This window comes from Rhineura floridana, chromosome 1 (genome assembly GCF_030035675.1).
Source record: "Rhineura floridana isolate rRhiFlo1 chromosome 1, rRhiFlo1.hap2, whole genome shotgun sequence".
Classification (NCBI taxonomy): domain Eukaryota; kingdom Metazoa; phylum Chordata; class Lepidosauria; order Squamata; family Rhineuridae; genus Rhineura; species Rhineura floridana.
The window spans coordinates 3,605,501-3,632,135 of record NC_084480.1 but is presented as its reverse complement, the minus strand read 5'-3'; the positions used below and the strand labels follow the sequence as shown (position 1 = coordinate 3,632,135).

The following is a 26,635-nucleotide window of genomic DNA, read 5'->3' as shown; positions in this document are numbered from 1 at the left end:
CGACTTTAGAACAACAAACAAACGAACAAGAAAAATAACACAAATGGTGCTGCCCGCTCCCCCCCCCGTCGGCCAAGTTAACCTGCCTGATCAGCGTGAGCGATGACAGGGCCCGCCCATCGCCTCACCGGCTTAGCCAATCGCTGAGCTCGCCGCCTCAGGCCCGTCCGGCAGAAGGGTGGATCTATCACGTGACAGGCGGCAAGAGGAAGAAGAAGGCTATGGAAGGAACGGCCGCGGGAGCGAAGTTCCAGCCGAGCGGTACCGCCTGCAGGAGTTTGTGGGGTGGGGGCCTTCGCTCGCGCAGTTCCTTGTCACCCTGGAGTGGGCGGGGGCTGTTGCTAGGGAGAAGAGGGTTGCCGTGGTGGGAAACGGGGGCTCAGTGCGAGGGAGGGGGCGGAGCTTGGCGTGGGAGGGGCTGGGCCTGGTTGCTAGGGAAGGGTCAGGGGCAGTGCCAAAGGTGAAGGCCCTGGGTGTCTGTGGCGATGCCCCTCCCACAAGGGATGGTGGGTGGAGCTTGGCGTTGGAGGGGAGGGCCTAGGGACATCAGGTTGGCGTGGAGGGGCGGAGCTTGCCACGGAGGGGCGGGGCCTGGTTGCTGGGGCAGGTGCCCTGGGTGGCCGTGGCAGTGCTGCTCCTCCTGCCCGAGGGGCCCCTTCCTAGCCCTGCTCCTCCCCCTCCCTCCTCCCCACTGCTTTCCGTTTGGCACAGAGCACCAGCACCGCCGCTACAACCCTCTGCGCGATGAGTGGGTGCTGGTCTCCGCCCACCGCATGAGGCGCCCGTGGCAAGGGCAGGTGGAGAAGCCCCCCCCGGAGGACGTCCCGCGCTGCGACCCGGGCAACCCCTTGTGCCCTGGAGCCAAGAGAGCAAATGGCCAGGTATTGTGTGCTCAGCTGTGCATCCCACCCGCAGTGAACCTGTTCCTACACCTTAAAAAAAATGCGACCCGTTTTTCCTCCAAGGAGCTCAGGGTGGTGGTTTTGTTTCTCACCTCTTACTCTCTCAGCAACCCTGTGAGGTAGGTTGGGCTGAGAGAGACAGTCGTTGGTTCAATATCGCCTGCTGAGGCTCATGGCTGAGAGTGGTATTTGAATGCTGGTCTCCCACGTTTTGGGACAGTTGCTCTTGGAGGTCACTGATTCGTAGGGTCGCCATAAGTCGTAATCGACTTGAAGGCACATAACAACATCAGCAAACTAAGCTACACTTGCTAATTGGTTTTTTCGCCTTCCTCCTCATCCCCCAAATTTAAATTTTGCCTGAAGGACACACACAGTCTGCGCCAACAAAATTGAGGCCCTGCACTTAAAACTGTTCTTGGCCATCTGTGAAATATGCACATGTGCACTTACTTGGAGTAAGCATACTTATTTTTATTTATTTAAGAATTTATAAACTGGTTCTTGACAGATATTTCCAAAATTATGTACAACAGATATATAAAAAACAAATATGTAGGGTTGTGTTCAACATAGGACTAAGTCACTGATTCCGACACCACAAGAATTTTACCTTGTGCAATGGACCACTTTTCCCCTCTCCTCCAGTGCACCCCCTAAATCTATTCTTGGGGTTCCCCCAACTCTCCAGAGCAGATTTGGGGACGGCACACGGGGAGGAAAGTCGCATTGCACTAGCGCTAAACCTTGTGCTAGTATTATTACTTAGCTGAATCCTGCCCATACATAGCAATCTAAAAAACAAATCTTAAAAACATTAAATTATACTGATACTGCACAGTATACAGTATAAAATGGCTAAGTCACCCTTTGGGGAAGCTCTCCTAAAAAATATAAAAATAGAAGCCTAAAAGCAGAAATGCTGGGTGTTTGTCTGTTCAGTTGGGACTTGTACATTTTTGTACATTTGGTCAAGTTAATGGTCCTGAAGGATTTTTGCATAAGAGATGATGGTGAGGTTGCCCTGGAAATAGCTTGTGAGTTGGTGTTCTGCCATCTACCTGTGCAATCTAGTTTAAGAATAATTTGAACTTGTATGTTGAAGTGGCCAAGTTTGCTGACGACACTAAATTGTTCAGGGTTGTTAAAACAAAAAGGGGTTGCGAAGAGCTCCAAAAAGACCTCTCCAAACTGAGTGAATGGGCGGAAAAATGGCAAATGCAATTCAATATAAACAAGTGTAAAATTATGCATATTGGAGCAAAAAACTTCACAATTAGTGAAGGCCTCCAATTACCAATCGGCCTCAAAAGTTTACAATACCCTGGTCAAGACCCTAAATTCTATCTTAGTTCCAAATTATAATAACTCCAGACCGCATTTGAAATTAGGGCATTCCTGCTGGTTTGACAGGGAATGCCAAGCTACTAAAAGGCAATTAAGACAGATTTACCTGCAATATCGCCAGCAGAACCATACTACTCTCCCTCCTGAATACTACGCTACCAAAAGGAAGTACAAAACTCTAATAACCGCTAAAAAAAGGCAAGCAAGTTATGAGGGTTGGAAGTCTCTAATCAGTGCGTCCAGACTTAAAAACTCTAAAATCTTCTGGTCTATTGTCTCTGGAGCTTTGAAGTACACCTTGCAAGCTCCGTGTAATATTCCACCTTACATATGGGAACAACACTTCTCAGACTTGTATGCACCCACCCATGAGACTCTTACTAACTATTCCTTCCCCTTTAACATCGAAAAACTCCCAGATTGGCCACCTGTGCAACACAGTGAAATAACAGAGCTAATTGCTGACCTGAAAGCGGCCAAGGCCCCAGGAGGTGACAATTTACCCCCAGAGATCTTGAAATTCCATCACGAATGGTGGGCTCCCATATTGGCCAACTTATTTACAGTCATTAACAATACAGGTCACTTCCCAGAGGACTGGCGGGAAGCCACAGTAATCCCCATATACAAAAAAGGATCCAGAGCGGATCCCCTCAATTATAGACCAATCAGCCTACTGTCGGCAGTGGGGAAACTCTATGCCAGTCATTTGAAGAGGAAATTATCCTTATGGATAGAGGAGGAGAACATCTTGGGCTCTGAACAAGCAGGATTCAGGAGAGGCAGATCCGTGCTGGATCACTGCCTACTCCTTAATCACCTGGCAGAGAAATACACCAACCGAACGAGGAATGGCCTTTACGTTGCGTTCGTTGACCTGAAATCAGCCTTTGATTCCATCTCAAGGGAGAAACTATGGGATAAACTCTCAAGAACGACAATAGATAAAAGACTCCTCTGTTTAATATATAATTTACACCAGAACACCTCTATACGCGTCCGCTGTGGAAGCGACGGGGGCCTTACAAAACTGATCCCTTCAACAAAAGGGGTTAGACAGGGCTGTGTTCTGGCCCCTTTATTGTTTAACCTCTTCCTCAATGATTTATATTCCAGCTGTCTTTCTCCAACCTTTCATTCCCCCAAATTAAGCAACCATAGTTGTCCCATCCTGCTATATGCCGATGACGCTGCTCTGTTATCTTTCTCCAAAATTGGTCTAAAACGCTTATTTAGAGGCTTCATGCTATACTGTTCAGACAATAACCTAAATATTAATTTCTCCAAAACCAAAAGTCTAGTGTTTTCCAAGAAATCTAGAACTTCGGACTGGATAATTAACGGCAACCGCATATCTCAAGTTTCGAGCTATAAATATCTCGGTGTAATTTTCCATTCTTCCCTATCCTGGTCCCCCCATATCCGCGCGGCTGTCTCGACTGCCCGGACCACGATGAAAGGCATTCTACCTTTCTTTTATACCAAAGGAGGGCAGTACATCCCGGCTGCCATCCAGGTTTTTAAGGCAAAGATAATCCCTCAACTTCTTTTCGGCGCCCCACTTTGGATCACCTCATATCGTTCCTCCATAGAGGCAGTACTTTCCACTTTCTTACGCCAAATTTTTGCCCTCCCAAGGTGTGTCCCGAATGCTGCGCTTAGATTGGAAGCTGCCCAACCTTCGCTTGAATCTCAGGCATGCGTTCAGGCATTCAACTTTTGGATTAAACTGTCCTATGATTGCCCTCCCGGTTATTTACAACTTCTATGGGCAGACACCTATCTCTCGCTCTGGATGAAAACATTCTGGGATAAACTTCCCAGATTAGGTTTATCCATTGAGTACTTATACACGTTAGATCCAATAATAGCCAAATCCACTATCCGATCGAGACTCAGGGATCTAGAAATACAAACCACAATGACAGCAGCAACCAAAGTCTGTTCTCCTCTTCATTTCAACCTGAACTTGGACCCTAATACGCACGTCCCCTATTTAGATTTTTTAACTGTCCCTAAATATAGAATCGCGCTTACCAAAGCAAGGTTCAACTGCCTAACCTCAGCAGTACTGGAGGGAAGATACCGGGGTATTGAGTATAATCAACGCACCTGTCCCTGCAAACTGGGTGCTATAGAAACCCTTCGGCACGTGTTTCTCGAATGCCCACTCTACTCCCGCGAACGCAACAAATATCTATCTCCATTCATAAAGAACCGTATTAACCTATCTCCTGAGTGCTTGCTTGCCTGCTTGCTGAGGGGTCAAAATAAAAATATCACTTTCTCGTTGCTAAATGCATATACGCAGCCCAGTCTAAAAGAGCTCAGTTATCCTCTTGAATATCCTATAAACATTTTACTCTGACCTACTCAATTTTAATTTTAATTCTGTTATTTTTTATTCTTATAATGCGTAACAAATTATTTTATTTATGTATATTATGTATTATTTATGGTATTAAGCATACCAATGCACTTTTTATGCCCATGAAACACGTTATCAGTTCTGTACGTGTGTAATTTTATGAACTGATACACCTATGCTTTTTACGGGTCATAGACCGCAATAAATATTGATTGATTGATATGCATATTGGAGCAAAAAATCTTTATTTCACATATACGCTCATGGGGTCTGAACTGGCGGTGACCGACCAGGAGAGAGACCTCGGGGTTGTAGTGGACAGCACGATGAAAATGTCGACCCAGTGTGCGGCAGCTGTGAAAAAGGCAAATTCCATGCTAGCGATAATTAGGAAAGGTATTGAAAATAAAACAGCCGATATCATCATGCCGTTGTATAAATCTATGGTGCGGCCACATTTGGAATACTGTGTACAGTTCTGGTCGCCTCATCTCAAAAAGGATATTCTAGAGTTGGAAAAGGTTCAGAAGAGGGCAACCAGAATGTTCAAGGGGATGGAGCGACTCCCTTACGAGGAAAGGTTGCAGCATTTGGGGCTTTTTAGTTTAGAGAAAAGGCGGGTCAGAGGAGACATGATAGAAGTGTATAAAATTATGCATGGCATTGAGAAAGTGGATAGAGAAAAGTTCTTCTCCCTCTCTCATAATAGTAGAACTCGTGGACATTCAAAGAAGCTGAATGTTGGAAGATTCAGGACAGACAAAAGGAAGTACTTCTTTACTCAGCGCATAGTTAAACTATGGAATTTGCTCCCACAAGATGCAGTAATGGCCACCAGCTTGGACGGCTTTAAAAGAAGATTAGACAAATTCATGGAGGACAGGGCTATCAATGGCTACTAGCCATGATGGCTGTGCTCTGCCACCCTAGTCAGAGGCAGCATGCTTCTGAAAACCAGTTGCCGGAAGCCTCAGGAGGGGAGAGTGTTCTTGCACTCGGGTCCTGCTTGCGGGCTTCCCCCGGGCACCTGGTTGGCCACTGTGAGAACAGGATGCTGGACTAGATGGGCCACTGGCCTGATCCAGCAGGCTCTTCTTATGTTCTTATGTTCTTAATTGAATTATCCTGAGTGTGTGCTTGTCAAAGATCTTTGGAACTCATGGGATGACAGGGTGATGGCAACTGCAACCCTTAGTTTCCAAAAATGGTTGTGAGCCTCCAGCCCTGGTGTGTCAAGGGGGCAAGTTGCTGTTACAAATGTAGGAAGGGATGGGCTGCCTGTGCTGTGAAGCAGAGAGAGCCTGTTACTCAGTGCTTGGCATTGTCATGTGATTTATAAAACAAATTTCCAGCAGTGTCTCAGAAGGGTCAGACATGAAAAGGCCGCTTTCCACAGAGATGCCATTCAATAGGGGTGTGTGGGATTTTTTCTGTCCTACACTGTGCTTTCCACTGTCCATAATTTTTCACCTCTCCCCCCTCACCTCCCCCCCCAAGACCCATCTTCAGTCAAGCTTTTCCTGAACATTCTGTCAAACTTTAAATATTGGAACCCAAATAAAAGAGAATTTTGGTTCTCGTTGGATGTTATGGTTGAAGGTATACCTTCTCCTTTCTTGGGAATTCATATTTCTTTTCCCTGCTCCTAAATCCTGGAGGTTTTTTGTAGCAACTTGAAAATAGAGCCAGAGCCCTGAAATCTTAGAGCTCAACTGCCTGAGAGTAATTTGTGTCTATTGTGCCTGTATCCTGCAGGTGAATCCCCACTATGAGAGCACATTTGTCTTTGACAACGACTTTCCTGCACTGCAGCCAGATGCCCCGGAACCTGGTAAGAATTCACTCAGTCCGCTTGATTAAACTTTAACAGGGTACTTAGGAAACGGAGGTTTGGTCATCTCAGTGAGAGCCTATTTGGTGATTCTTCCTCAGGGGAGTGGGCTGTGATCCAGGACTAAGAAGACAAACAGCTTCTAGTTAGGGTTGTTGTTTTCTCTTGTTTTTTGGCAGGGCTCACTGCAGAAGTGTAAGGATTTCAGTTAAAAGCAGAAAGCCCTGCCACAAAAACAAACGAATGAATAAATGGTAATTCTGCTGAAGTTTGAAGCATTTTTCAAAGTTGGAGATCTGTAACTTAGCTGAAGAGAAGGAAGTTCTCTGTCTTAGGATGTTAGTAGTTGGTGGATCAGAGATTGGGAGTGGATAGAGAGAGAGGTGCACTTCTGCCTTTCATTGATTGCACTCATCACTACCTGCCTGCATGTCTCATTGGGTTTCCTCTCCTTCCCCAGGTGCTGGTGACCACCCCTTGTTCCGCACAGCGTCTGCTCGAGGCGTGTGGTAAATCTAGCACGCAGTCCCTGGCCATGCCTGCTCAGCCAAGCAGCTGGGTTGGATTTACCCTGTGCCATTTCTTTCCTGTTGTTGCTTTTGCTGGGAGCCCTTTTTAGCCCAGCCTTCTTCCATTTCACTCTGCTTTTTAAGAAACTGAGAACAGTTTTTTGTGCATGCAGCAGGCATTCCCAAACTTCACTTGCCTGGCCTCCATATTATCATGATCCATGCGGTTGTCTGGCTTTTCGCTTCAGTTGGCTGTCTCCATGTCAGGCTTAAACCACTTTAGCTGTTATGTGGCCACACCCCAGGACATTCTCAGCATCCTTACTGGTTTCGTGAGGATCAATGACCCAAACCACGTTAACACAAGCAATATAGATGTGCTCTGTGTCTGAAAGCCTTGCCATGCTCATCTTTTTTCTTCTTTTTTTGCGGGAACAGCAGAGCACTGCATTTCCCACCAGCCCATCTATAGTCCTCCGCCCCTGGGAGCCCAGAAAGGAGCTGAGCTTCTGGTACTGGAAAGTCCTGCTTTGAGGTGCCAGGCATGGGTGCTTCCTGTGGGGTCCCTGTTGGTTTGTCCATATTGTGTGCTCCATAGTGCTTTTCCCAAAAGGGCTCTGGCAAGGCCAGTGATGCAGCTGCTCCACTGTTGTCCTTTTGCCTCCAGCCACGTCTTCTCCTCTGATGGACCAGCATCATTGAGGCCGTTGCCCTGCTGCTATCATGCTTGCAAAGGCTGGGGTCAGCCTTTTCCTTTGTCCCTCTTTCCTTTCTAAGGCAATGTTTTTGGCCAGGAGATGGATTGGTGAGAACCCTAGGGGCAAAGCTCTAGGAGAATATGGATGTGGAAATATTATCCAGTAGATATTTCAGTGGGGTGATAGCTTTGGGGTTTTCAGAGATTTAGGGTTGTTTTGATTTCCAGTCCCAAGGATGTCAGGGCCATCTCCACTTTTCATCGTACCTTAGTCCAACAAGGTTTGGAGTCTTAGGATTGCAACCAAGATGCGGGCCTTGCTGTCTCCTAAAATGTTGGTCCTTCCCCTTCTCCCCACAGGGGCTGAGAGACATCTGACACTTCTGAGTCTGCAGGGATAGAAGCAGTTTTAGAGGCCTCCATATCACTAACCCCTTTCTCCCGCCAAGGCAGATTGGCCAGTGGTTCTGGGAGGTTGCTTTTCTGCTTCCTTCTGCCTCCCTCTGCTGTTTGTGATTTGGTTCATTTGGTTGCTTATTAATTTAAATATTTATAGATTGCCCTTTTCATGAAAATGCCGCACGGTAGTTTACAATGTACAAAATTGCCTTAAGATTAATAAATAAATAAATAAATAAATTGGTTGGAAAGAAGAATGCATGTTCCAAAGGCCTGCCTCAATAACATAGTTTTCAGGAGATTGTGGGTGATTCTTGCTGAGCCTCTCCTTGCAGGGAATTCTACAGGGCTGGGCCTGCCACACGAATGGCTCAGTCCCTTGTAAAGATTGACTGACCTCAGGGGTGCGGGAAACCATACACAGTGCTCCATCAGAGGATCTCAGTGATCTGGAGTTGTTTACTCTGCAGCCCCTTAGGAGTGGCGTATCTTGTTCACGCCTGGCCCTGCGTTTGGGGGACAATCTTGTCTCGACTATGTATGTTAATCATGGGGGAGGACAGATACGTGGAAGGATCTGATTTGGGGCGGGAGCAGGGTTGAATCCACCTTCTGGGGCCTTCCAGACCACTGCTTCAACACTCTCCTCCTCCTGTTTCCTTTTGTCCCAGTAAGGTGATGTGCTTCCACCCCTGGTCTGATTTGACTCTGCCCCTCATGTCGCTTGCTGAGATCCGCACTGTGATTGACCAATGGTCGGAGATAGCTGTGGAGCTGGGTGCCTCTTACCCCTGGGTGCAGGTCTGTAAGGAGCTATCTTGGCCAGTCTCCCTCCGGCAATGAAACTTCATTTTTAACAACCTTCTGTTGCTAGCTTGCATGCTTTTCTCACTGAGACTGGAATTACGAGTGAAAGGGGCAACAATTATTTATTTAAATTTGTATGCCACTTTTCCATATAAATATGCCCAAAGCAGCTCAGAACAAAAATGCAAATTGCTACATCAAAGCAGTCACATACTGAATTAAAGGGGTTCTCTTTTGCTACTCTCTCCCCCGCCCCCAAGTCTGTAACTTCTGGCTTGATAGTTGGAATTAAGACCTGCATCCTCCTTTCCTAGGCTGCCTGTTCTTCCAGGAGAAAAGCACTACCTTCTCTTTTAGAAAGCAAAAACAGGGACAGGGATGGGAAACATCAGGCCTAGGCCTCTCTCCCAAGGCCACTCCTGGGACACCCCCCTCATCGACCCTGCTTTGCACCCTCCTGGAGTGCTTTGGCCTGGCTGCTCTGTGTCCCCAAACTCTGACGATGCTTCTTGCTCACTGGGATGGAGGATAGAGAGGGGTGTGTGTGTGACAGTGGAGAAACCTCCCTAATTGCTTTCACTGTAGCTGCCCAATTTCCCTACTTTTTGGAGTTTGATGGAGTTGTCTGTTGGCTATGGGTACGTTCTTGGGCCGTGGTGGTTTTTTTTTTGCCTATTAGTGAATAAATACATGCTCCAGGATGCCTTTGAAGAAGTTTCTGGGGATCATGAGTGCGATTGCACTTAGCAGCCTGCTTGTGGGCGTTCCAGAGGCATCTGGCTGGCCACTGTGAGAAGAGGATGCAGGACTAGATAGGCCTTTGTCTGATCAAGCAAGGCTCTTCGTAGCTCTTTGTTTTCAGAAGCAATGATTCAGAGGAAGTCATTTAAGGGGCTGCTTTCCACTTGCAGTATTCTCTCCTATTGCAGATTCTCCCAAATCCAATCCTAAACACTTTATATTTAAATTATATTCTGTTCTTCTTTTATTTAGCATGTGTTTTTAAATTGCTTTTTTAAAATGTGTTTTAAATTTGTATATTTGTTTTTAATGTTTTTAATTGTTGTGTAAACCGCCCAGAGAGCTTTGGCTATGTGGCGGGATACAAATGTGATAAATAAATTATGTACAAAAGCAGGATTCACAATTGCCCACTTTTTGACTCTGGTGCCTCCCACCACTGGTATGTGGCCCCTAGAAGGGAATATGGCCCTTGTGATGGAAAAGTTTCCCCACCTTTGCACTAGGATATCCTTGCATGACTTCACTGAGCCTACTTTTCCTTGTGGGGAGAATGTGAGGGATGTACATTCCTATAAAGTGCGCAAACCACACAGAGGCCCACTCTCCTGAATGACACCTACAAGAACATCCAATAGTATTCCAATGGATGCTTCCTAAGATGCATGAAGGCAGGACTGAGGTTCCAGCATAAGGAACTAGTTTTCCTGTCTCCGTACTTTGGTTCGTGGCCGGTTCCGAAGGTTTGTGGGAGTGGTTGTGAATTTGCATAGGATCTCTTCTTTTCTGCCTTGCAGATCTTTGAGAACAAAGGAGCCATGATGGGCTGTTCCAACCCCCACCCTCACTGCCAGGTAAGGAAGCTTTCTAGGAAGCTGCTTTATACTGATTCCGACCATTGGTCAATCCAGCTCAATGTTGTCTATGCTGACTGGCTCTCCAGAGTTTCAGGCAGGGAGTCTCCAGCCCTACCTGGAGATTCTGGGGGTTGCAAAGCAGATGCTGTACCACTGAGCTGTGGCCCTTCCCCTTTCTGCATGCACCAGGCAGCAGACCAACTCCCTCGCCTTGACCGAGCAAGGCGAAGGGGCTCTCTTAACCAGCTGAGTGGTCTAGGAGAGAGCTTACACAGATACGTAAATAATAATAATAATAATAACAACAACAACTACTACTACTGTTGTTGTTTTTGTTGTTGTTGTTATTAATTATTGCATTTATAAGAAGATTAGACAAATTATTGCATTTATAAGAAGATTAGACCAATTCATGGAGGACAGGGCTATCAATGGCTACTAGCCGTGATGGCTGTGCTCTGCCACCCTAGTCAGAGGCAGCATGCTTCTGAAAACCAGTTGCCGGAAGCCTCAGGAGGGGAGAGTGTTCTTGCACTCGGGTCCTGCTTGCGGGCTTCCCCCAGGCACCTGGTAGGCCACTGTGAGAACAGGATGCTGGACTAGATGGGCCACTGGCCTGATGCAGCAGGCTCTTCTTACGTTCTTATGTTCTTATATACCGCCCCATAGCTGATGCTCTCTGGGCGGTTTACAATAATTAAAAACATTAAATATACAAATTTAAAAAACACATTTTTAAAAAGCAATTTAAAACATGCTAAGATGCCTGGGAGAAGAGAATATAAGAACATCAAATGACCAGATCAAAGGTTCCCAAAGTGTGGTCCGCGGACCAGCAGTGGTCCACACAAGCTTCATTCAGGCGTCATGTTTGTGAAGAACACTTTCAATTTGAATTGTATGGAATTCAAATTGTAATACGGTATAAGAAATAAAAGCCGCAATAAAAGTAGAATTAAAACTTTATACATCATTTAACAGATGACTTAAGGGTTTGCTTGGTCAGGATGGCCTCTTTCCCTAGCTTAGTCCTTGCAGACTGGCTCAGGAACCACAGCTTCCTGAAGCTGTAATCGCAGCAGGTTCCCCCCCCCCATTATTTATTTATTTTATTTCTTATTTGATCCCGCCCTTCCTCCCAGCAGGAGCCCGGGGCGGCAGTTGAGCAGTGCTTAGGTGTCAGGACATGGACAAAATTGGAAACACATGTTAGATTTTTATGTTATTTGGATGAAAGCTTCTCCTTTATTGAAAATGCAGACTTTGACCTGAGAGTTGAAACTCACAAAAATTTGCCTTGGACTTACCCAGTCTGGAGAAGGCATTTCTCTAGACAGGGTTGGTCCAGTGGTGGCAAGGTGTGAGACCTGGGCTTCACAGGCACAGCTGCTTCCTGACAGTAGTTCTAAAAATTGTTTGCTTCTTCCAGGAATGCTTACTTGACCAAATGCTTCTCCTGACTATAGCTAGCTATTAACAGCAGCTATAATTGCCCTGCCCTGTGCGAATGGTTTAGGCCACTGTCAGTAAGAGGCTGATGCCCTGTATACAACCAGATACCAGAGATGTTAATTGTTGTCACTGAATATGTTTGTGGACCTGGGGGTAGGCTTTGGTGGATAGACTTAATGAACCCTCCAAATGTTTCTCCCACATGCCCTCTGACGTTCCCACCCAACATCAAATCACCTTCTCCATCATGTGGTTGGATCTCAGAAAAAGCTGTGCCCGTAACCAGCACACTTGGAGGTCGCTCCACCATGGGGCGAGAGGAGGCATCCCCACTCATTTCAAGTAGGCTCCTGCAAGCAAATGTCCTGGCTGATGTTAAAAAGAGTGGATGGGGTGCCATGTGGATCTTCTGCCTCAGACAATACAATGGCTTGGGTCAGCCAGGAGTGAGCGCATCTGACCACCTTCTCAAGTTCAAGGTGTTGGTTTTGGTGTACAAAGCCCTAGGCAGCTTGTGACCAGGATACCTGAAAGATCATCTTACCCCTTATATACCCAGTCAATCACTGTGCTCTGCAGGTGAGGGCCTCCTGCAGACACCATCTTATCTGGAGGTCCATTCTGCACAACATAGGAAACGGACCTTTAATGTAGTGGCACCAACTCTTTGGAATTCCCTCCCCTTAAATATTAGACAGGCGCAATCTCTGTTGTCTTTTTGGCACCTACTGAAGACCTTCCTCTTTCAACAAGCCTTTTAAGTAGAGACCTCATCCCAGTCTGCGTTTGTATTGGAATGGCTTTTTAAGATATTTTAAAGCTTTTTTTAAAAAGATGTCTTTAAATATGTTTTGTTTTAATATATTTTAAAGTCTGTTTTTAAGATGCTTTAGAATGTTTTTAGTGTTTTGTTTGCTGCCCTGGGCTCCTTCTGGGAGGAAGGGTGGAATATAAATTATAAATAATAATAAATAAATTTGTATGGCACTAGAAAAAAGTGGAGTGACTGCCTGAGGATTCTAGGGGAGGCTACATTTGGAAAAGGAAGGCTCTCTACCTATGGGAAAGATTCTCTGCCCCAGCCCTCCCCTGTCTTTCTCTACAAACATAGGGAGTCATGCACAAGTGTGGGAACAGAAGGCTCCACACATGAGCTGCTAAAGGCTACCCTAGCAGCAGAACCGAGTCTGGTAGTGAGACTGCCTGAAGGGAAGCACGCAGCTGCTGTTTGTTTCCTTTTGGCCTGGGGTGACATTGGGCGGAGGGTACTCACCCTCCCTTTTGTTGCTGGAGAAGATCTTTGGGGCAGGGTGTGTGGAGGATCATTTCCCACCTCCCAACTATCCTTTTAGGCTGGGAAAGGGGCTGTCTCTTTACAGTTGAAATGGCTGTGGAGGGACAGGGAATTAGCCTTGGAGGTCATGAGCTCTCTGAGCCTGCCTTCCTCTCCTGGTCCCAGCTTACACTGTTATTTTGTTTAAATCAGAAGCTTCCTTTGTGGAATGTAGTTGCTCTTAAAGAGACTGGCCACATGGTGGCAGTATAAGCCTGCAAGTAGCCTGTTACGGGCTGTATGGGTGTGCAGGGAGATGTTAAGCCTACCAACTCAAGTTACATAGGAAGCTTCCTTCTACTGAGTCAGACCCTTGGCTCATCTGGCTCTGTATTGTCTACACTGACTGGCAGCGGCTCTCTGGGAGTCCAGGCACAGGAATCTTTCCCAGCCCTTCCTGGAGATGCCAGAGGGGGTTGGACCTGGGACCTTCCACATGCAAAGCAAGGGCTGTGCCACTGAGCTGCGGCCTTTGGGGTGGTTAGACCTGAGCAGGTGCAGGCTTTTGAGTTGGCAAGCTACATGCTCGCACCCGTCACCTTTTTGCCTCTCCCTAGATCTGGGCCAGTAGCTTCCTGCCCAACGAAGCCTCTCTGGAGGACCGGGCGCAGCAGAGGCACCGTCGTGAGCATGGCATTCCCATGCTACTCGAATATGCCCAGCTGGAGGCCGAGAGGAAGGTAGGGGCCACTGGCGCATGAGGAGGAGGGTGGTGGTGGAGGTGCTTGGATCGGTGGCTGAGCCTCCTCTTTGTGATCATTGGCAGGAGCGGATCGTGGTGGAGAATGTGGACTGGCTGGTGGTGGTCCCTTACTGGGCAGTGTGGCCTTTCCAGACCCTCTTGCTTCCTCGGCAGCGGCAAATCTGTCGCCTTCAGGACCTTCAACATGGTGAAAGAGACAGTAAGTGCCCCCTTGTGGCTGATGGAGAAGGGAGGGCCTGGAGCTGGCGTTGTGCTGCTACTTACCTGTGATTTGGGTCTGCACTCTGGCTTAGGAAAGTGCCCTATACGGAGTCAGGCCATTGGCCCATCTAGCTCAGTGTTGTGTACACTCTCTGGCAGCGGCTCTCTGGGGTTTCAGGCAGGGAGCATTTCCCAGCCCTACCTGGAGATTGTTGGGACCGTCTGCATGCAAAACGGGTGCTCCACCGCTGAGCCTGTGGCCCTGAGCCATGGCTACAGGGGAAACAGAAAGCCAAGTAGAGGGGAAAGAAGGTGGCATTCCTAGAGGAGCACGCTACCCTTTTCTCTGCAAAGCGTTCTCAGATGTCCAAGAGAAGAACCTGTGTGAGGGGTGGGAGGAAGGAGGAACACTGCAAGAGGCTGCTGAAGTGAAGCTTCACCTAAAAGACGTAGAGAGCAGATGGGCAAAACACCTGGGAGGATTTCATTGAGGTCGTAGATGGGTAATCTGATCCATTGGGCTATGTTCAGTCCACAAAAGCCCATGCCCGGTCCCTGAAGCTTTGCAATGCTGCTATTGCTGCTCCTTTGGGAAAAAGCTTTCCTGTGGCCGAGGCCGTGGCCGTGAGGTGGCCTGCTCTGTGCGGTCTCGGTCTCTGTCTCGGGTGGGTTTGATCAATAAGGCAGGAGCAATGTTGGGACTGTGGGTGGCCAAAGCAGAATCTGGGTAATTCTTTTGTGGCAAAGATGCTTGAGGTAGAATCCTTGCTGCTGGCAGGGGCTTGGGCTTGCTGTGTGCTTTTGTGGAGGATCTTAATCCAGTGGGGCTTTCCGAAAAGGTTCTGCCCGTGAGGGAGGTAACGATGAGGCAAGCAGGCTGATTTCTGTGGGCCTCTTGTATTTCAGGCCTGGCCTCCATCATGAAGAGGCTTCTCACCAAGTATGATAATCTCTTCCAGATCTCCTTCCCCTACTCCATGGGATGGCATGGTAAGCATCTAGCAGAGATCTTGACACCCCCTTCCCTTTCGGGCACTTGAGGCTTTTGCTATCACTTCCCCCCCTTTCTAAATAAGAAGCTAATTTCCGGATACATTTAAGTCTAGAGGCTGGCTTGATGAGGAGCTGTACGCTTTGAGGCACTCTTCTCCCTTGTAACCAGGATGCAGATTTTAAAAAAACTCATTCCAGCTATGGCATCTTACTGGGTCTCGGAGCTGAACTTCCCATAAGGAAAGTCCTGCTGGATCAGACCAAACGCCCACTGAGTTTAGCATCCTTTTTCCTTCGGTGACCAGCGAGACGTCTTTGGGAAGCCCACAAGCAGGATATGAAGCCAGTGGCTATCTTTATCATTGTCTCCTCGCTGACAGGGGCAGGAGGAGTGAGCTGGGAACTCCTCTATCTTGATGCCTTTGGCTCCTGATGTCTCCCACTTTTCCCACACCTGTACCATTATACATTTCTTTCCATCCGACTTCAGTGTTTTATCTGTGCCTCCGTGTAGGGAATTGCCAACCGCTTAGTCTGCCCTGGTGTTTTGGGTTCCCCTAGTTAATGTATGAAAAGAAAGCAGGGTGAGGTTTAGAATTCTGCCTTGAATATTTCACTTTGCTTTTATGCCTGCCCTTGCCTGCTTGGGGGACCACAGTTTTTGTTTGCCCTGTCCTGTTCCCTCTTGGCTCTCTCCTTGTCCTGCTACCTGATCTGAATTCCTTCCCAATCTTTCCTGCCTAATGAGGAGGTTCAGGTTTATTTGTTTGGCCCTGATCCAGCAAACTCCTTGCATCTCCTGTGCTAGCTAGCGCCTGTATGGCAGCCCAGTCTCATCACCTTTTGTCTCTGACAGGGGCCCCGATGGGGTCTTTCCTAGACACTGATTGCAGCCATTGGCAGCTGCACGCCCATTACTATCCACCCTTGCTGCGCTCTGCCACCGTCCGCAAGTTCATGGTTGGCTATGAAATGCTGGCACAGGCTCAGAGGGATTTGACACCAGAACAGGTGAGTAGAACTGGGGAAGAGGAAAAAAACTGTGGGCTGGGCCACCACCTCCGGAGGATGCTCACATCTGTGTCCCCCAGAGACTGGAGCGAGAGGATCTCTCTTCTCAGGGTTTTAAGCGCCTGGCCACTTAAACTCATACATTTTTTTAACAAGAGGGGAAGTAACGGCAGTCATTGGTTGGTGGGGTGAGGAACCTGTGTGGTCGCACCCTCTGCATAGAAAATTGGAGTTAGTTTGCGTTCACGTTCCACCTCCGCTGTGGCCTTGTTGTGTCACAGTCTTGGCCTCTGTTCTGAACCCTGGGAATGTGAATCCCTGCACCAGCGTTCTGGTGGTGGATGTACCAAGTGCTGTGTTTGTCATATGCAGTTGGAATGGGGCTTAGAAGACAAAGATTTGTGGAAATGATAAAGGAATTAGGAGGGGAAGGGGGGGAAATGGTAATTGTTGCTGGAATAGGGTTATTCTGAGGCCTTCCTTCTATAGAGATTTAAAGGAAAGCATTAAAACCAGCATATTGGAGACTCAGAGGGATTGGGGGTCAGGAGGGGCGCTGTGCTGTTCCTGTACTTTTTCCTTGGCTCTCACGCATGCACTCGCTGGGGCTCTTCTCTCCACAGGCTGCCGAGCGCTTGCGAAACCTGCCTGATGAACATTATCAGCTGAAACGGAGAGAAACTTCATAGTGCAAAAGCACAATAGGGACCTCTAGGGTTTGGGACTGTTGTTTGATCCCTGGGTTTGGATAAATTCCTAGGGTGGGGTGAGGGAAGTTTCTGTCACTTGGAAGCTGCTCAAGGCACATTGTGAGGACTGTTTGGCTCTGGCAGTCAGGGCTGTGCTGGAATTTTCTTCCTGCCTTGCTAAACTGAGGCTTTGTGAGGCTAGCGAGCTTTTCTGGGAGCAGCTGCCTCGCTTCTTGGCTAAAGGCTAAGTGACGTGCCGTGCTCCAAGAAATGGAAACTGGAAACAGTCCCTCCAATCACCCAGCTTCTAATGCTTCTGCATTGCCCCAGCTGAGGAGAGCTTCTGGTATTAGCAACAACGGAGAGGGCCTTCTCAGTGGTGGCCCCCAAATTATGGAACGATCTTCCTGACGAGGTGCTCCTAGCGCCAACACTGTTATCTTTTCGGCACCAGGTCAAGACTTTCCTCTTCTCCCAGGCATTTTAGCATGTGTTTTTAAATTGTTTTTTAAAAATGTGTTTTTTAAATTTGTATATTTGTTTTTAATGTTTTTAATTGTTGTAAACCGTCCAGAGAGCTTCGGCTATGGGGCAGTATACAAATGCAATAAATAATAATAACAATATGAAGATGAATTTTGTGTAGAAGTCACAGTGGAGTTATGGTGACTGGATGATTCTCCCCCACCCTGGCAAATAAACCCCCAGAGTGATCATAACCTTGGGCTGTTTTCCATGGGGGCTTTAATACAAGGAACCTGCAATGCAAGTCTGTTCAGCTTGAACAAAGACCCTTGTGCTACACAAATCCTGTTTAAAATGGTAATTTGGGAGTGTCCAGAAAATGGCTGAAGATTCTGGTTTAGGTTGTGGTGAGGCGGCCAGATACAAGTACACTGCTTGACATCTTCTTAATGCTTGCACAACCCGAGAGTGGAGAAGTGGCCAGTGCCAGAGGACGTCAGAAGGCTCTAGTCAGTGTGAACGCCCCAGTTTCCCACTCCAAAGATCATCTTGGTGGATCCAGCTCTTTCCTGCTCCTCTTCTACCTTCTTTGTGGTCAAGAAGATAGATGCCTCCAATCTCTCCCCCACCCCAGCCTCTATGGTGCTAGATCAGCTTGATTCATGGACATGCTACAGATGAATCTCAATGAAGGCGAAAGTGGCCAGAAGGACGTGTGGTGTGGAAGACCCTCAGCCCATGAAATGGAGGGGTCTGTGCTGTTTGTCTGCAGTCTTTTGGAGCCTAAACAGTATGGGGTTAAGCAGAGACTGTGTGTGTGTGAGAGGATGAGTTTGGCATTTTGGCTCTAGATAATATGTTCTTCCATTTCCTCACCCTTTAAAAAATCTTCTCAAATAAAAATGTGAAGAAAATCTGTTCTAATAAACTGCCAGTTCTTTTGGTTTTCATCTGCTCAGTTCTAGTAGAAAGAAGGGCTGGAGTGAATTAGGCTCACTCTGCTTGTTGTGGGTTGCCTTTGTCTCAGAGGGCCAGTCACTTGTGTGGTTGGCTTGCCTTTTGTTCCTAGCTCAGTCTCGGCTACGACGCGGCAGCAGCTCTCTGAAACATCCCATTCAGTTAAACCAGCACTCCTCCTCCTCAGCCGTGGCTCTATGAGCATTCATCAGGAGCCTTCCAGAAAGTTACAACCTCCGACATCAGGCACTTTCCCATCCTCTCTTGTGCTGGCCAGTTGCCCCCACTTGAAGAGTGTCCTCATGTACCAATAAGTTACTTACTACCATTTTTTACTGGGGGATGAAGAATAGGTTGGACTTCTGCACAATATCATGGCATGTTAAGAGGAGGTTCCTCAACCAACAAAGGGTTAAAAACCACTGAAATAGCCATTTCATTTCAATTTTTTGTGTGTGCAAATAATATCAAGCAAAGCAAATTTGCTGGAGTTGTGCAAATCCCAGTCTGGGGTTGGCAAACGATTAAAGCCTGGCTAGTGCGTCCAGGTGAGGGGGGATTCCAGAACTCTTGTTTAATTTGTCACCTTGAAAGGAGAAAAAGGCAGCACCCCTGTTGTAGATGCTGGTCCAGCCGTTCAGTGTCCACTCTGGCTGCTTTGCCCAATCCTGTTGCGGCAGGAGCTTACTTTGGCTTTGATAATGAGCAAAGTTGGACCAGCTTGGAGGAAGCGGGATGTGCAAATTGTGTCTGTGTGGTCAGATGTGCAGCCAATGTGCACCAGCCCCCATTCTAAGCCTGGACATGCCCTTCAAGGTAAGCCACAGTAGCTTGGCTTGGAAGCCAAGGAAGTGGCTTGCAGAGGACTACCTGCAGTGCATTCTCTCCAGCCCCCCCACAAAAGCCACGGTGCCTCCTTGATTTCTGCATTCTCCTGCTCTAGGCGCAGCTCCAGTGGCCTTCAGCGTCCTGCTTGCGTGCCCAAGGCAGCTGGCTGGGTGCCGCTCTTCAGCAGCTTCTGAATGCTGTTAACAGAGTGTATTTAGAAGTCATCTTGTTCCTAATGGGAGTCACAGCTTTATTTCTCGCTTTCTCTCTCTGCATCTAAATTGTCAAATTTATTTTTAAAGGCCCATTTGTAATTAATCTTTACATTGCCTGAAGGAATTGAGATTCAGCTCCCGCCTCCAACCTACTGCTTTCAAGCGGAAACAGATGCAGAGTGCGACAACAGCCCCAGGGTGCAGAAAGGCATTTTGTGGTTTGAAATGCGGGGGGGGGGGGCTGAGGCGGGAGGGGGATTGAGTCTCGGCTCAGCCAGATTCCTTGCTTGACCTTGGAGATGTCCTCAGAAGGGCTGCATCCGTGCCAAGGAAGAACTCTGCCAGATGTGGGTCAAACAGTCTAGATTTTATAAGATGCTGATGGTTGGTGCTCCATCCCTGAAGGTTGGCTGGTCCATTTTGAACTGACACCCCCCCCCCCAAGTACTATACCTGGGCTCCTGCTGGGAGGAGGGGTGGGATATAAATAAAATAATACATAAAATACCAAAACCTACCAAACTAAACACGTCAGTTTTGGAAGTTCACCACCCTCAGAAGCGTGGAGTGTGGTGGTCTGGAGAGGGCATTCTCTGTGGTGGCTCTTACGTTGTGGAACTCCCCTTGGAGGTGCATCCTGGCAACTTCATTGTACAGTTCTAGGTGAATGCTGAAGATGCGCTACTTAACCGTGAGACGTATATTTTTAGGACCTAACCTATTTTGTGATATTAGGTTTTTAACTCTTTAATGCTGTATTTTAAAATGGTTGTGACCTACCCTGGGACCTTTGTGTGAAGGGCAGGTAATATGATGATGGTAATAATATACAGCAAATTCCATCTTATGCAGCCTTACACATACACATCTGTTATTTCACAACATTTGAATGGTTCAGTGAAACGAGTTTGTAAAGAAGCTGGAAGATTTAGGATTGCTTCCGATATTGCAATGTTCATACCTGCAAACTACGGCCTTGTGGGAAAATGCATGACAGCTGTGTGTGGATCATTGCTGAACATACATGGAATCAACAACAAAATAGATCCATCCACCCAACCACAAGACCTTTGGGTATGTATGAGCTTATTAGCTGTGATTATCTACAGGCTGTTTTCTTTTGAGGCAAGCTCTTTCTGTGTAGGTAAGTTGTAATTTGGGGAAATGCTCAGAGCTGGGAAAAGTTACTTTTTTTGAACTACCGGTACAACTCCCATCAGCCCCAGCCAGCATGGCCACTGGATTGGTCTGATGGGAGTTGTAGTTCAAAAAATAACTTTTCCCAGCTCTGGAAATGCTATAGTTTAAGGATAGCCAAAGTGGTGCCCTCCAGATGTTACAGACTTATGTAGTAAAAAAAGCCTAGAGGGCATCGCATTGGCTAGCCCTACCATAGCTCCTTGACAGAGCACTTCCTTTGCATTCAGGAAGCTCCAGGCTCAATCTCTGGCATCTCTAGGCAGGACTGGGAATAGCCCTTGTCTGAAATCCTGGAGAGGTGCCACTAGTTAGCGTGGACCAGGGATGGGAAATGTGGCCTTCCAGGTGGTCTTGAGCTATATCTACTGTCATCTGTTCCCATTGGCCATGCTGGTTGGGGCTGATGGGGGCTGTAGTTCAGTAACATCTTGAGGGCCACAGGTTAGCCACTGTACACACTACTGAGCTACATGGACCAGACATCTGACCCAACAGAAGGCAGCTACCTATGCGCCCTTTATGTTCGAGTGGCTGAAGGTATCCTTTGGGTAAGTCTGTGCCCCTGGTCCTTTGAGTGCCTTGGATGGAGTGTTGTACAAACGGTTTTATGCATCATGTTACATGCATGGGTTCCTGCTGGGAGGAAGGGCAGGATATAAATCAAATACATTTATTAAATTTATAACCAGCCCTTACTCCCAAAGGAGCCCAGGGAGGCAGCAACAAGTGACAAAACAGTGAAAACAGCTTAAAAACAATTCCAGTATGGATGTGGACCGGGAAAGCTCATTTTCTGTGCCCTATCTTGATTAACAGCAAAACGTCTCTTTTTGGTGGATATGAGTATTAACAAGTTCTGACCCTTGCAGGCCGACGGCAACACTTTTATTTGGAAAACTATTCTGTGATGTTCTTCAGACTGACCTGTGGCCTGCTGCCCTTCTTCCATTACTGGGTTGGCTGCCGCTTGGGTTGTGTGTTCAATAATCCTAAGCATATGTAATTTCCATCTAATTATGGCTTACTCGTTTTATGTGTTTTCTGAAATTAAACTACCACAGCTATTTCCAAACACTACGGTGAAGAAGGCTGTCTCCTGTACACCTTTTTGCATACCAGGTGTATGAGACTGCGCAGCTATCTCCAGCTATGAGCACGAAAAGTGTCACCCATTCCATAATGGGAATTGCATTGTTGTATCTAATTGGTGTCTCCGAGGCTGGGAATGTTCCCTGAGGGAGTAAATGGCATTTTAGTACAAAGCTGTTTGCTCCCAGCTAGAAACGATAAGTGCCCATGGTTTCTCTGCCCACACCTCTGGTCACAACAGCAGAAGGAGGTTTAGCTGGGAGCCTTTTCCCACTGTGGCACCCAGCCTTTGGAACGACCTCAGGTGCCTGCCCCCTCACTGCCAGCTTTTAAAGGGGCATGCAAAAACATTTTGTTCTAGCAGGCATTCTTTGCTTCATGGCAGAGTGGCTTTTTAAAAAAACATGGGGGCCATATTCACACCATGCATTGATTCCACTATTATTTCACTTGAATCAGTCATAGCTTTCCCCAAATAATCCTGGGGAAATGTAGTTTGTTCAGGTTGCTGAGAGTTGTTACCCCCACATTCTCCTCACAGAGCTACAATTCCCAGGGTTCTAAACCAGTCTGAGAATTGTGGCTCTATGAAGGGAATCTCAAGAATGATCTTGGAATTGTTGTTGATCACAAGCTGAATATGAGCCAACTAGTGCAAAAAAGGCAAATGCTATTTTAGGCTGCATTGACAGAAGTATAGTTTCCAAATCACGTGAAGCATTGGTTCCCCTCTATTCAGCACTGGTTAGGCCTCAACTTGAATACTGCATCCAGTTCTGGTCTCCGCACGTCAAGAAGGATGCAGACAAACTGGAATGGGTTCAGAGGAGGGCAACGAGGATGATCAGGGGACTGGAAACAAAGCCCTATGAGGAGAGACTGACAGAACTGGGCATGTTTAGCCTGGAGAAGAGAAGACTGAGGGGAGATATGATAGCACTCTTCAGGTACATGAAAGGTTGTCACACGGAGGGCCGGGATCTCTTCTTGATCGTCCCACAGTGCAGGACACATGATAATGGGCTCAAGTTGCAGGAAGCCAGATTTCAACTGGACATCAGGAAAAACTTCCTAACTGTTAGAGCCATACAACAATGGAATGTTTCTGATATTTTAATGTTTACATCAGGGTGGGAAACCTCAGTCCCAAGTGCTGAAACCTCAGTCCCAAGACCCTCCAGGTCTCTGTGTGGCCTTTGGGACTCTCCCCAGGGGCCACAGTCTCTTGAACTATGATAAAATAGTCTTGTATACAAAGAGAAGACTTGCGGCCCTTGCTCTGCCTGCTGTTGCCTCTCCCTTCCACCATTGGTATGTGGCCCCCAGGAGGATGCTTGCAAGCAAATGTGGCAAGCTGACCCCCCGCAAAAAAACTGCATTTTCAATTTTTTGTTTTGATTGCATAAGTTATAAGCTGCTTTGAGAAGAAAATAAGTAAGCAAATAATAAGTTAACAGCCATGAAGCCATGCAAGGGGACACCCCCGCAAACGGCCAGAGAGATGCCTATGTGGATTTCCTCCACAGGAGCGGCCACTGAGGCATCGTTGCTTACCTGCCTCCAGTCCTATGCTCCTGACACAGCGCCTGCACCCACCTCCCTGTTGCCTCCTCCTCTTGCTAACTGCCAGCGACGCACAGTTGGGAAGTCAGGTAAGCAATGCTGCTATGCAATTAGGGTTTTAAAATGTGCATGCCCCCCCCTTTTGGTTTAGGGCCTACATCTGGTTCGGGTCAGCCCCAGATCATCCTGGTTTGGATGGATGCCACTCTGAAGTGCCAAAATGGGCCCTGAACTGGAGAGGGGCATGCACAGCCCTACCTTTCACCCCCTGTGTCTTGGTCACAGCTGAGCATTGGCAGGTGGTGGCTATACGTCAGTGGGGCAAAGGAAGCCACTCCAGGTTTTAGTCAGAACTTGAAAGTTTGGACTAAAACCCGGAGCGGATTCCACTGCCCCACTGACATGGAGCTGACAGCTGCTACTGCCTCTGAGCTCTGTGACAGTGACAGAGGCAAGATTCCAGCTCGGGTCATGCTAGCTCTGGCTCTCAGCCGCCTTACTGACACACCAGCTTTCATAAGGCGTGCCGAGGCGAAGCCAAGGACTTGCTACCGTTGAATGGCCTAACAAATCATCGCCAGCTCTGAAGCTGCACAGATTCCCACTTTGGCAATGGATGGGCAATGAAAATGCCAAGCAGTGTTCTCTGTGGCAAAGGGGGATCTGGAAGCACATTCCCAGCTGCAGTGCTTGCCAGTTTGCGGAAGCAGCTGCAGGCCAACGAGCGGGGCTGCTGCTGCTTGCTCTGGCTCGTGGGCCTGCTGTGGGATGTGTGCAGAAATGGGAGCTTGCAAATTCCTCCTTTCCTCTGAGCTGTGCTGGGAATTGCCTCTTGGAGGTCCAGGCACGCAGCCGGCTGTTCCACCCGCGTTCCTGTCCCCTGGGTGAAGGAAACAAACGCGGCCCAGTTAGTGCTGGAGCAGGAGCCCTCTTGCTCCTGCATCGCCTCCTTTCCCTGGCAGAGGCATTCCCTGGAACAGGCCTGGCCTGCCAGCTGCATTCTCTCAGCCCCACAGAGCCTGCTTCCGTCAGCCACTCACTCTTCTGAATTTGCCCTGCCTGGGCTGAGCTCACTGAGATGGACACCTGGGATGCCAGCCAAATTCTCCCAGACAAAGGCCGACAGGTAGCATCAGTGGAGGTCCTTGGAATCGGGGATGAGCGAATCTGTCAGTTCCATTTCCTCATTTTTCTAGTCTTAAGTTTGGTTCTCCATATTTCCACAACGATTTGTGGTTTTATTTTTTTTTAACAAAACAAGCTCTCATGAAAATTCATCAGTGAATTTCTCCTACTACACATATGCTTGCATGCAATTGCGCCTAACAGGGCCGGTGCCAGAGGGGGGGCCAAATCGGGCCCTGGCCGAGGGTCCTAAGGGCCTAGGGTTGCCAGGTCAGAAGCATCCCAAAACCTGAGGTTTTAGGGGCGGGCCCGAGTGATGTCATGGGGCGGGCCCAAGTGATGTCATTAAGCATGATACATTAAGCATCAATCACAGTTGCTTGGAGCGTACAATTAAAAAAAATACCTGATTGGAAATTAAGCTAGACATCTCAGCTAAAAGATGGAGCCTGGGTAGGGAACATTTAATCTAGCCTACTTGCTTTCGGCAAGAAGGGTTTAAGTGCCTTCAGGCCAGGCCAGTCACCAGAAGGTCACTGTAGGAAGAAAGGAGCCTAGTGTTGTGGAGATGTTAGATGGGAGCATTCGGGAGTAAAGATGGATGCCCCTGAAGGCTGCAATTCTAAACACACATACTAAGGGACTAAGCCCCCATAGATCTCAACAGGACTTACTTCTGAGTAGATATAGTTGTGTTGATGTGTTGATTTATTAAATTGTGTATAGCCATAGGCTGTTACAATAGCTTAAAAATATAATACATAATATACAAAGTACATACATAATGAATTAACAATACAAGTTAAATCCATAAGAAGTAGTATTAAACCTAACAGCTAATTATCGGGAAATTTCTTGACAAAATTAACTCTAAGCTTCTTTGCGGCAAGGGCAAAGTTTGCCACTGATACTATTGTGTGGGCCTGGGGGGTTGATAGTAATGTGATCACTGTCTGAGTCTCAGTTACCATATTGCTTTTTAGTAAAAGGGGAATTATAAATCTTGCTCTTGGAGCATGATATAAAGGACAGTGAAGCATATAATGTACTAAATCTTCAAGGGCCTTACAGCCCTTGATACATAGGCAGTCAGCATAGGGAACGCCACAGTATCTACCCTGTAAGATGATTGAAGGCATAGTCTGAAACCTTAGTTCAGTATATGCTCTTCGTAAGGGAGCAGACGTCAAATCTAGATATGAAGGCCATGCATTATTGACTTTAATAAAAGTGTACCAAGTAGAAAAAATGCGACGTAGCAATAGTCGCTCTATGTTGTGCGTTGTAGTTGTATATTCTATTACGCAGTTCAAATGGGCTAAGACTCTTAAGCAAGTTGCCAGATAGATCGTAAATAGATGCTAAGTCATGAAATTTAGTGGCCCAACCCCCCTTCTCCAGTTGGTCTTCCCAACACAGCTTTGGTAGAGCTTCTTGGTGGGCTAATAATAGCTTCTTCCAATAGCGTATAAACACGAGATCCATCCTAGCTGCCATGGAGGGAAGATTTAGTTCTGCTCTAAGGTGGGCAGAAGGAGTTCCTTTAGGTAGTCCTAAAATTTGCCTAAGAAGGGAGTTTTGTAAAGACTCGAGGGAGGAACGGGAGGAAAGCCCCCAAATTTCTGCTCCATATATAATTGAAGGGAGGATTTTTGCAACATACAGCTTAATCAGGGGCCTTACTAATTGGCCACCCCAAGAGTAAAAAAAATTCTTCATCTGGCCTAAAGCTCTGTTTGCTTGTAACTTAATATGCTCCAGATGGAGGGACCAAGACAAGTTATTGTTAATATGGATACCCAAATACTTAAAAGATTTTACTTGTTCAATACACTGGCCTTTTAGGGACCAGGAGGATAGGGATCTACTGCTCTTCCCACAAACCATAATTTTTGATTTGGAATAATTAATTTGGAGGCGTTGATTGTCACTATATTCCTGAAGACACAGTAGCATACGTCTTAGGCCGACCTTATTCAGTGACAGCAGAACTAGATCATCAGCATAAAGAAGGGACGAAACTTTTTTTCCCTTGATCAAGGGGGGAAAAAAGGAAGGGGAGGCCATTACTTCAACAATATCATTAATAAAAAAATTAAATAAAAATGGAGCCAGGATGCACCCTTGTTTCACTCCTCTTTTTGTTGGAACTTTTTGGGAAAGAAGTCCATTGAGGCCTAATCGGATTCTTACATAAGTATCATGGTGCAATATTTGTAATAGCCACAGTAGTCTTTTATCGATACCTGCTTTTTCCAGTTTCTTCCACAGTAAAGTTCTGTTGATGGAGTCGAAAGCAGCCGCGAAGTCAATAAAGGCCAGATATAAGGATTGGATTGATTTCATTTTAACT

The 26,635-nt window shown here is 47.2% G+C and overlaps 1 protein-coding gene across 2 annotated transcripts; it reads left to right on the top strand.

Annotated features, from left to right (window-relative positions):
• The first annotated feature begins 5 nt into the window (after positions 1 to 5).
• Positions 6 to 18,194, top strand: GALT (galactose-1-phosphate uridylyltransferase). Of its 2 annotated transcripts, none has more exons than XM_061613174.1 (11): positions 6 to 261; positions 712 to 881; positions 6,373 to 6,448; positions 6,909 to 6,957; positions 8,725 to 8,854; positions 10,399 to 10,455; positions 13,801 to 13,923; positions 14,010 to 14,145; positions 15,054 to 15,137; positions 15,997 to 16,151; positions 16,775 to 18,194. In XM_061613174.1, the coding sequence occupies exons 1-11, from the start codon at positions 222 to 224 to the stop codon at positions 16,838 to 16,840; spliced, it is 1,086 nt and encodes a 361-aa protein (XP_061469158.1). In that variant the 5' UTR covers positions 6 to 221; the 3' UTR covers positions 16,841 to 18,194. The 2 variants fall into 2 exon arrangements, with proteins under 2 accessions (XP_061469158.1, XP_061469149.1); XM_061613165.1 differs by having other exon boundaries at positions 6 to 285.
• Positions 18,195 to 26,635: the final 8,441 nt, after the last annotated feature.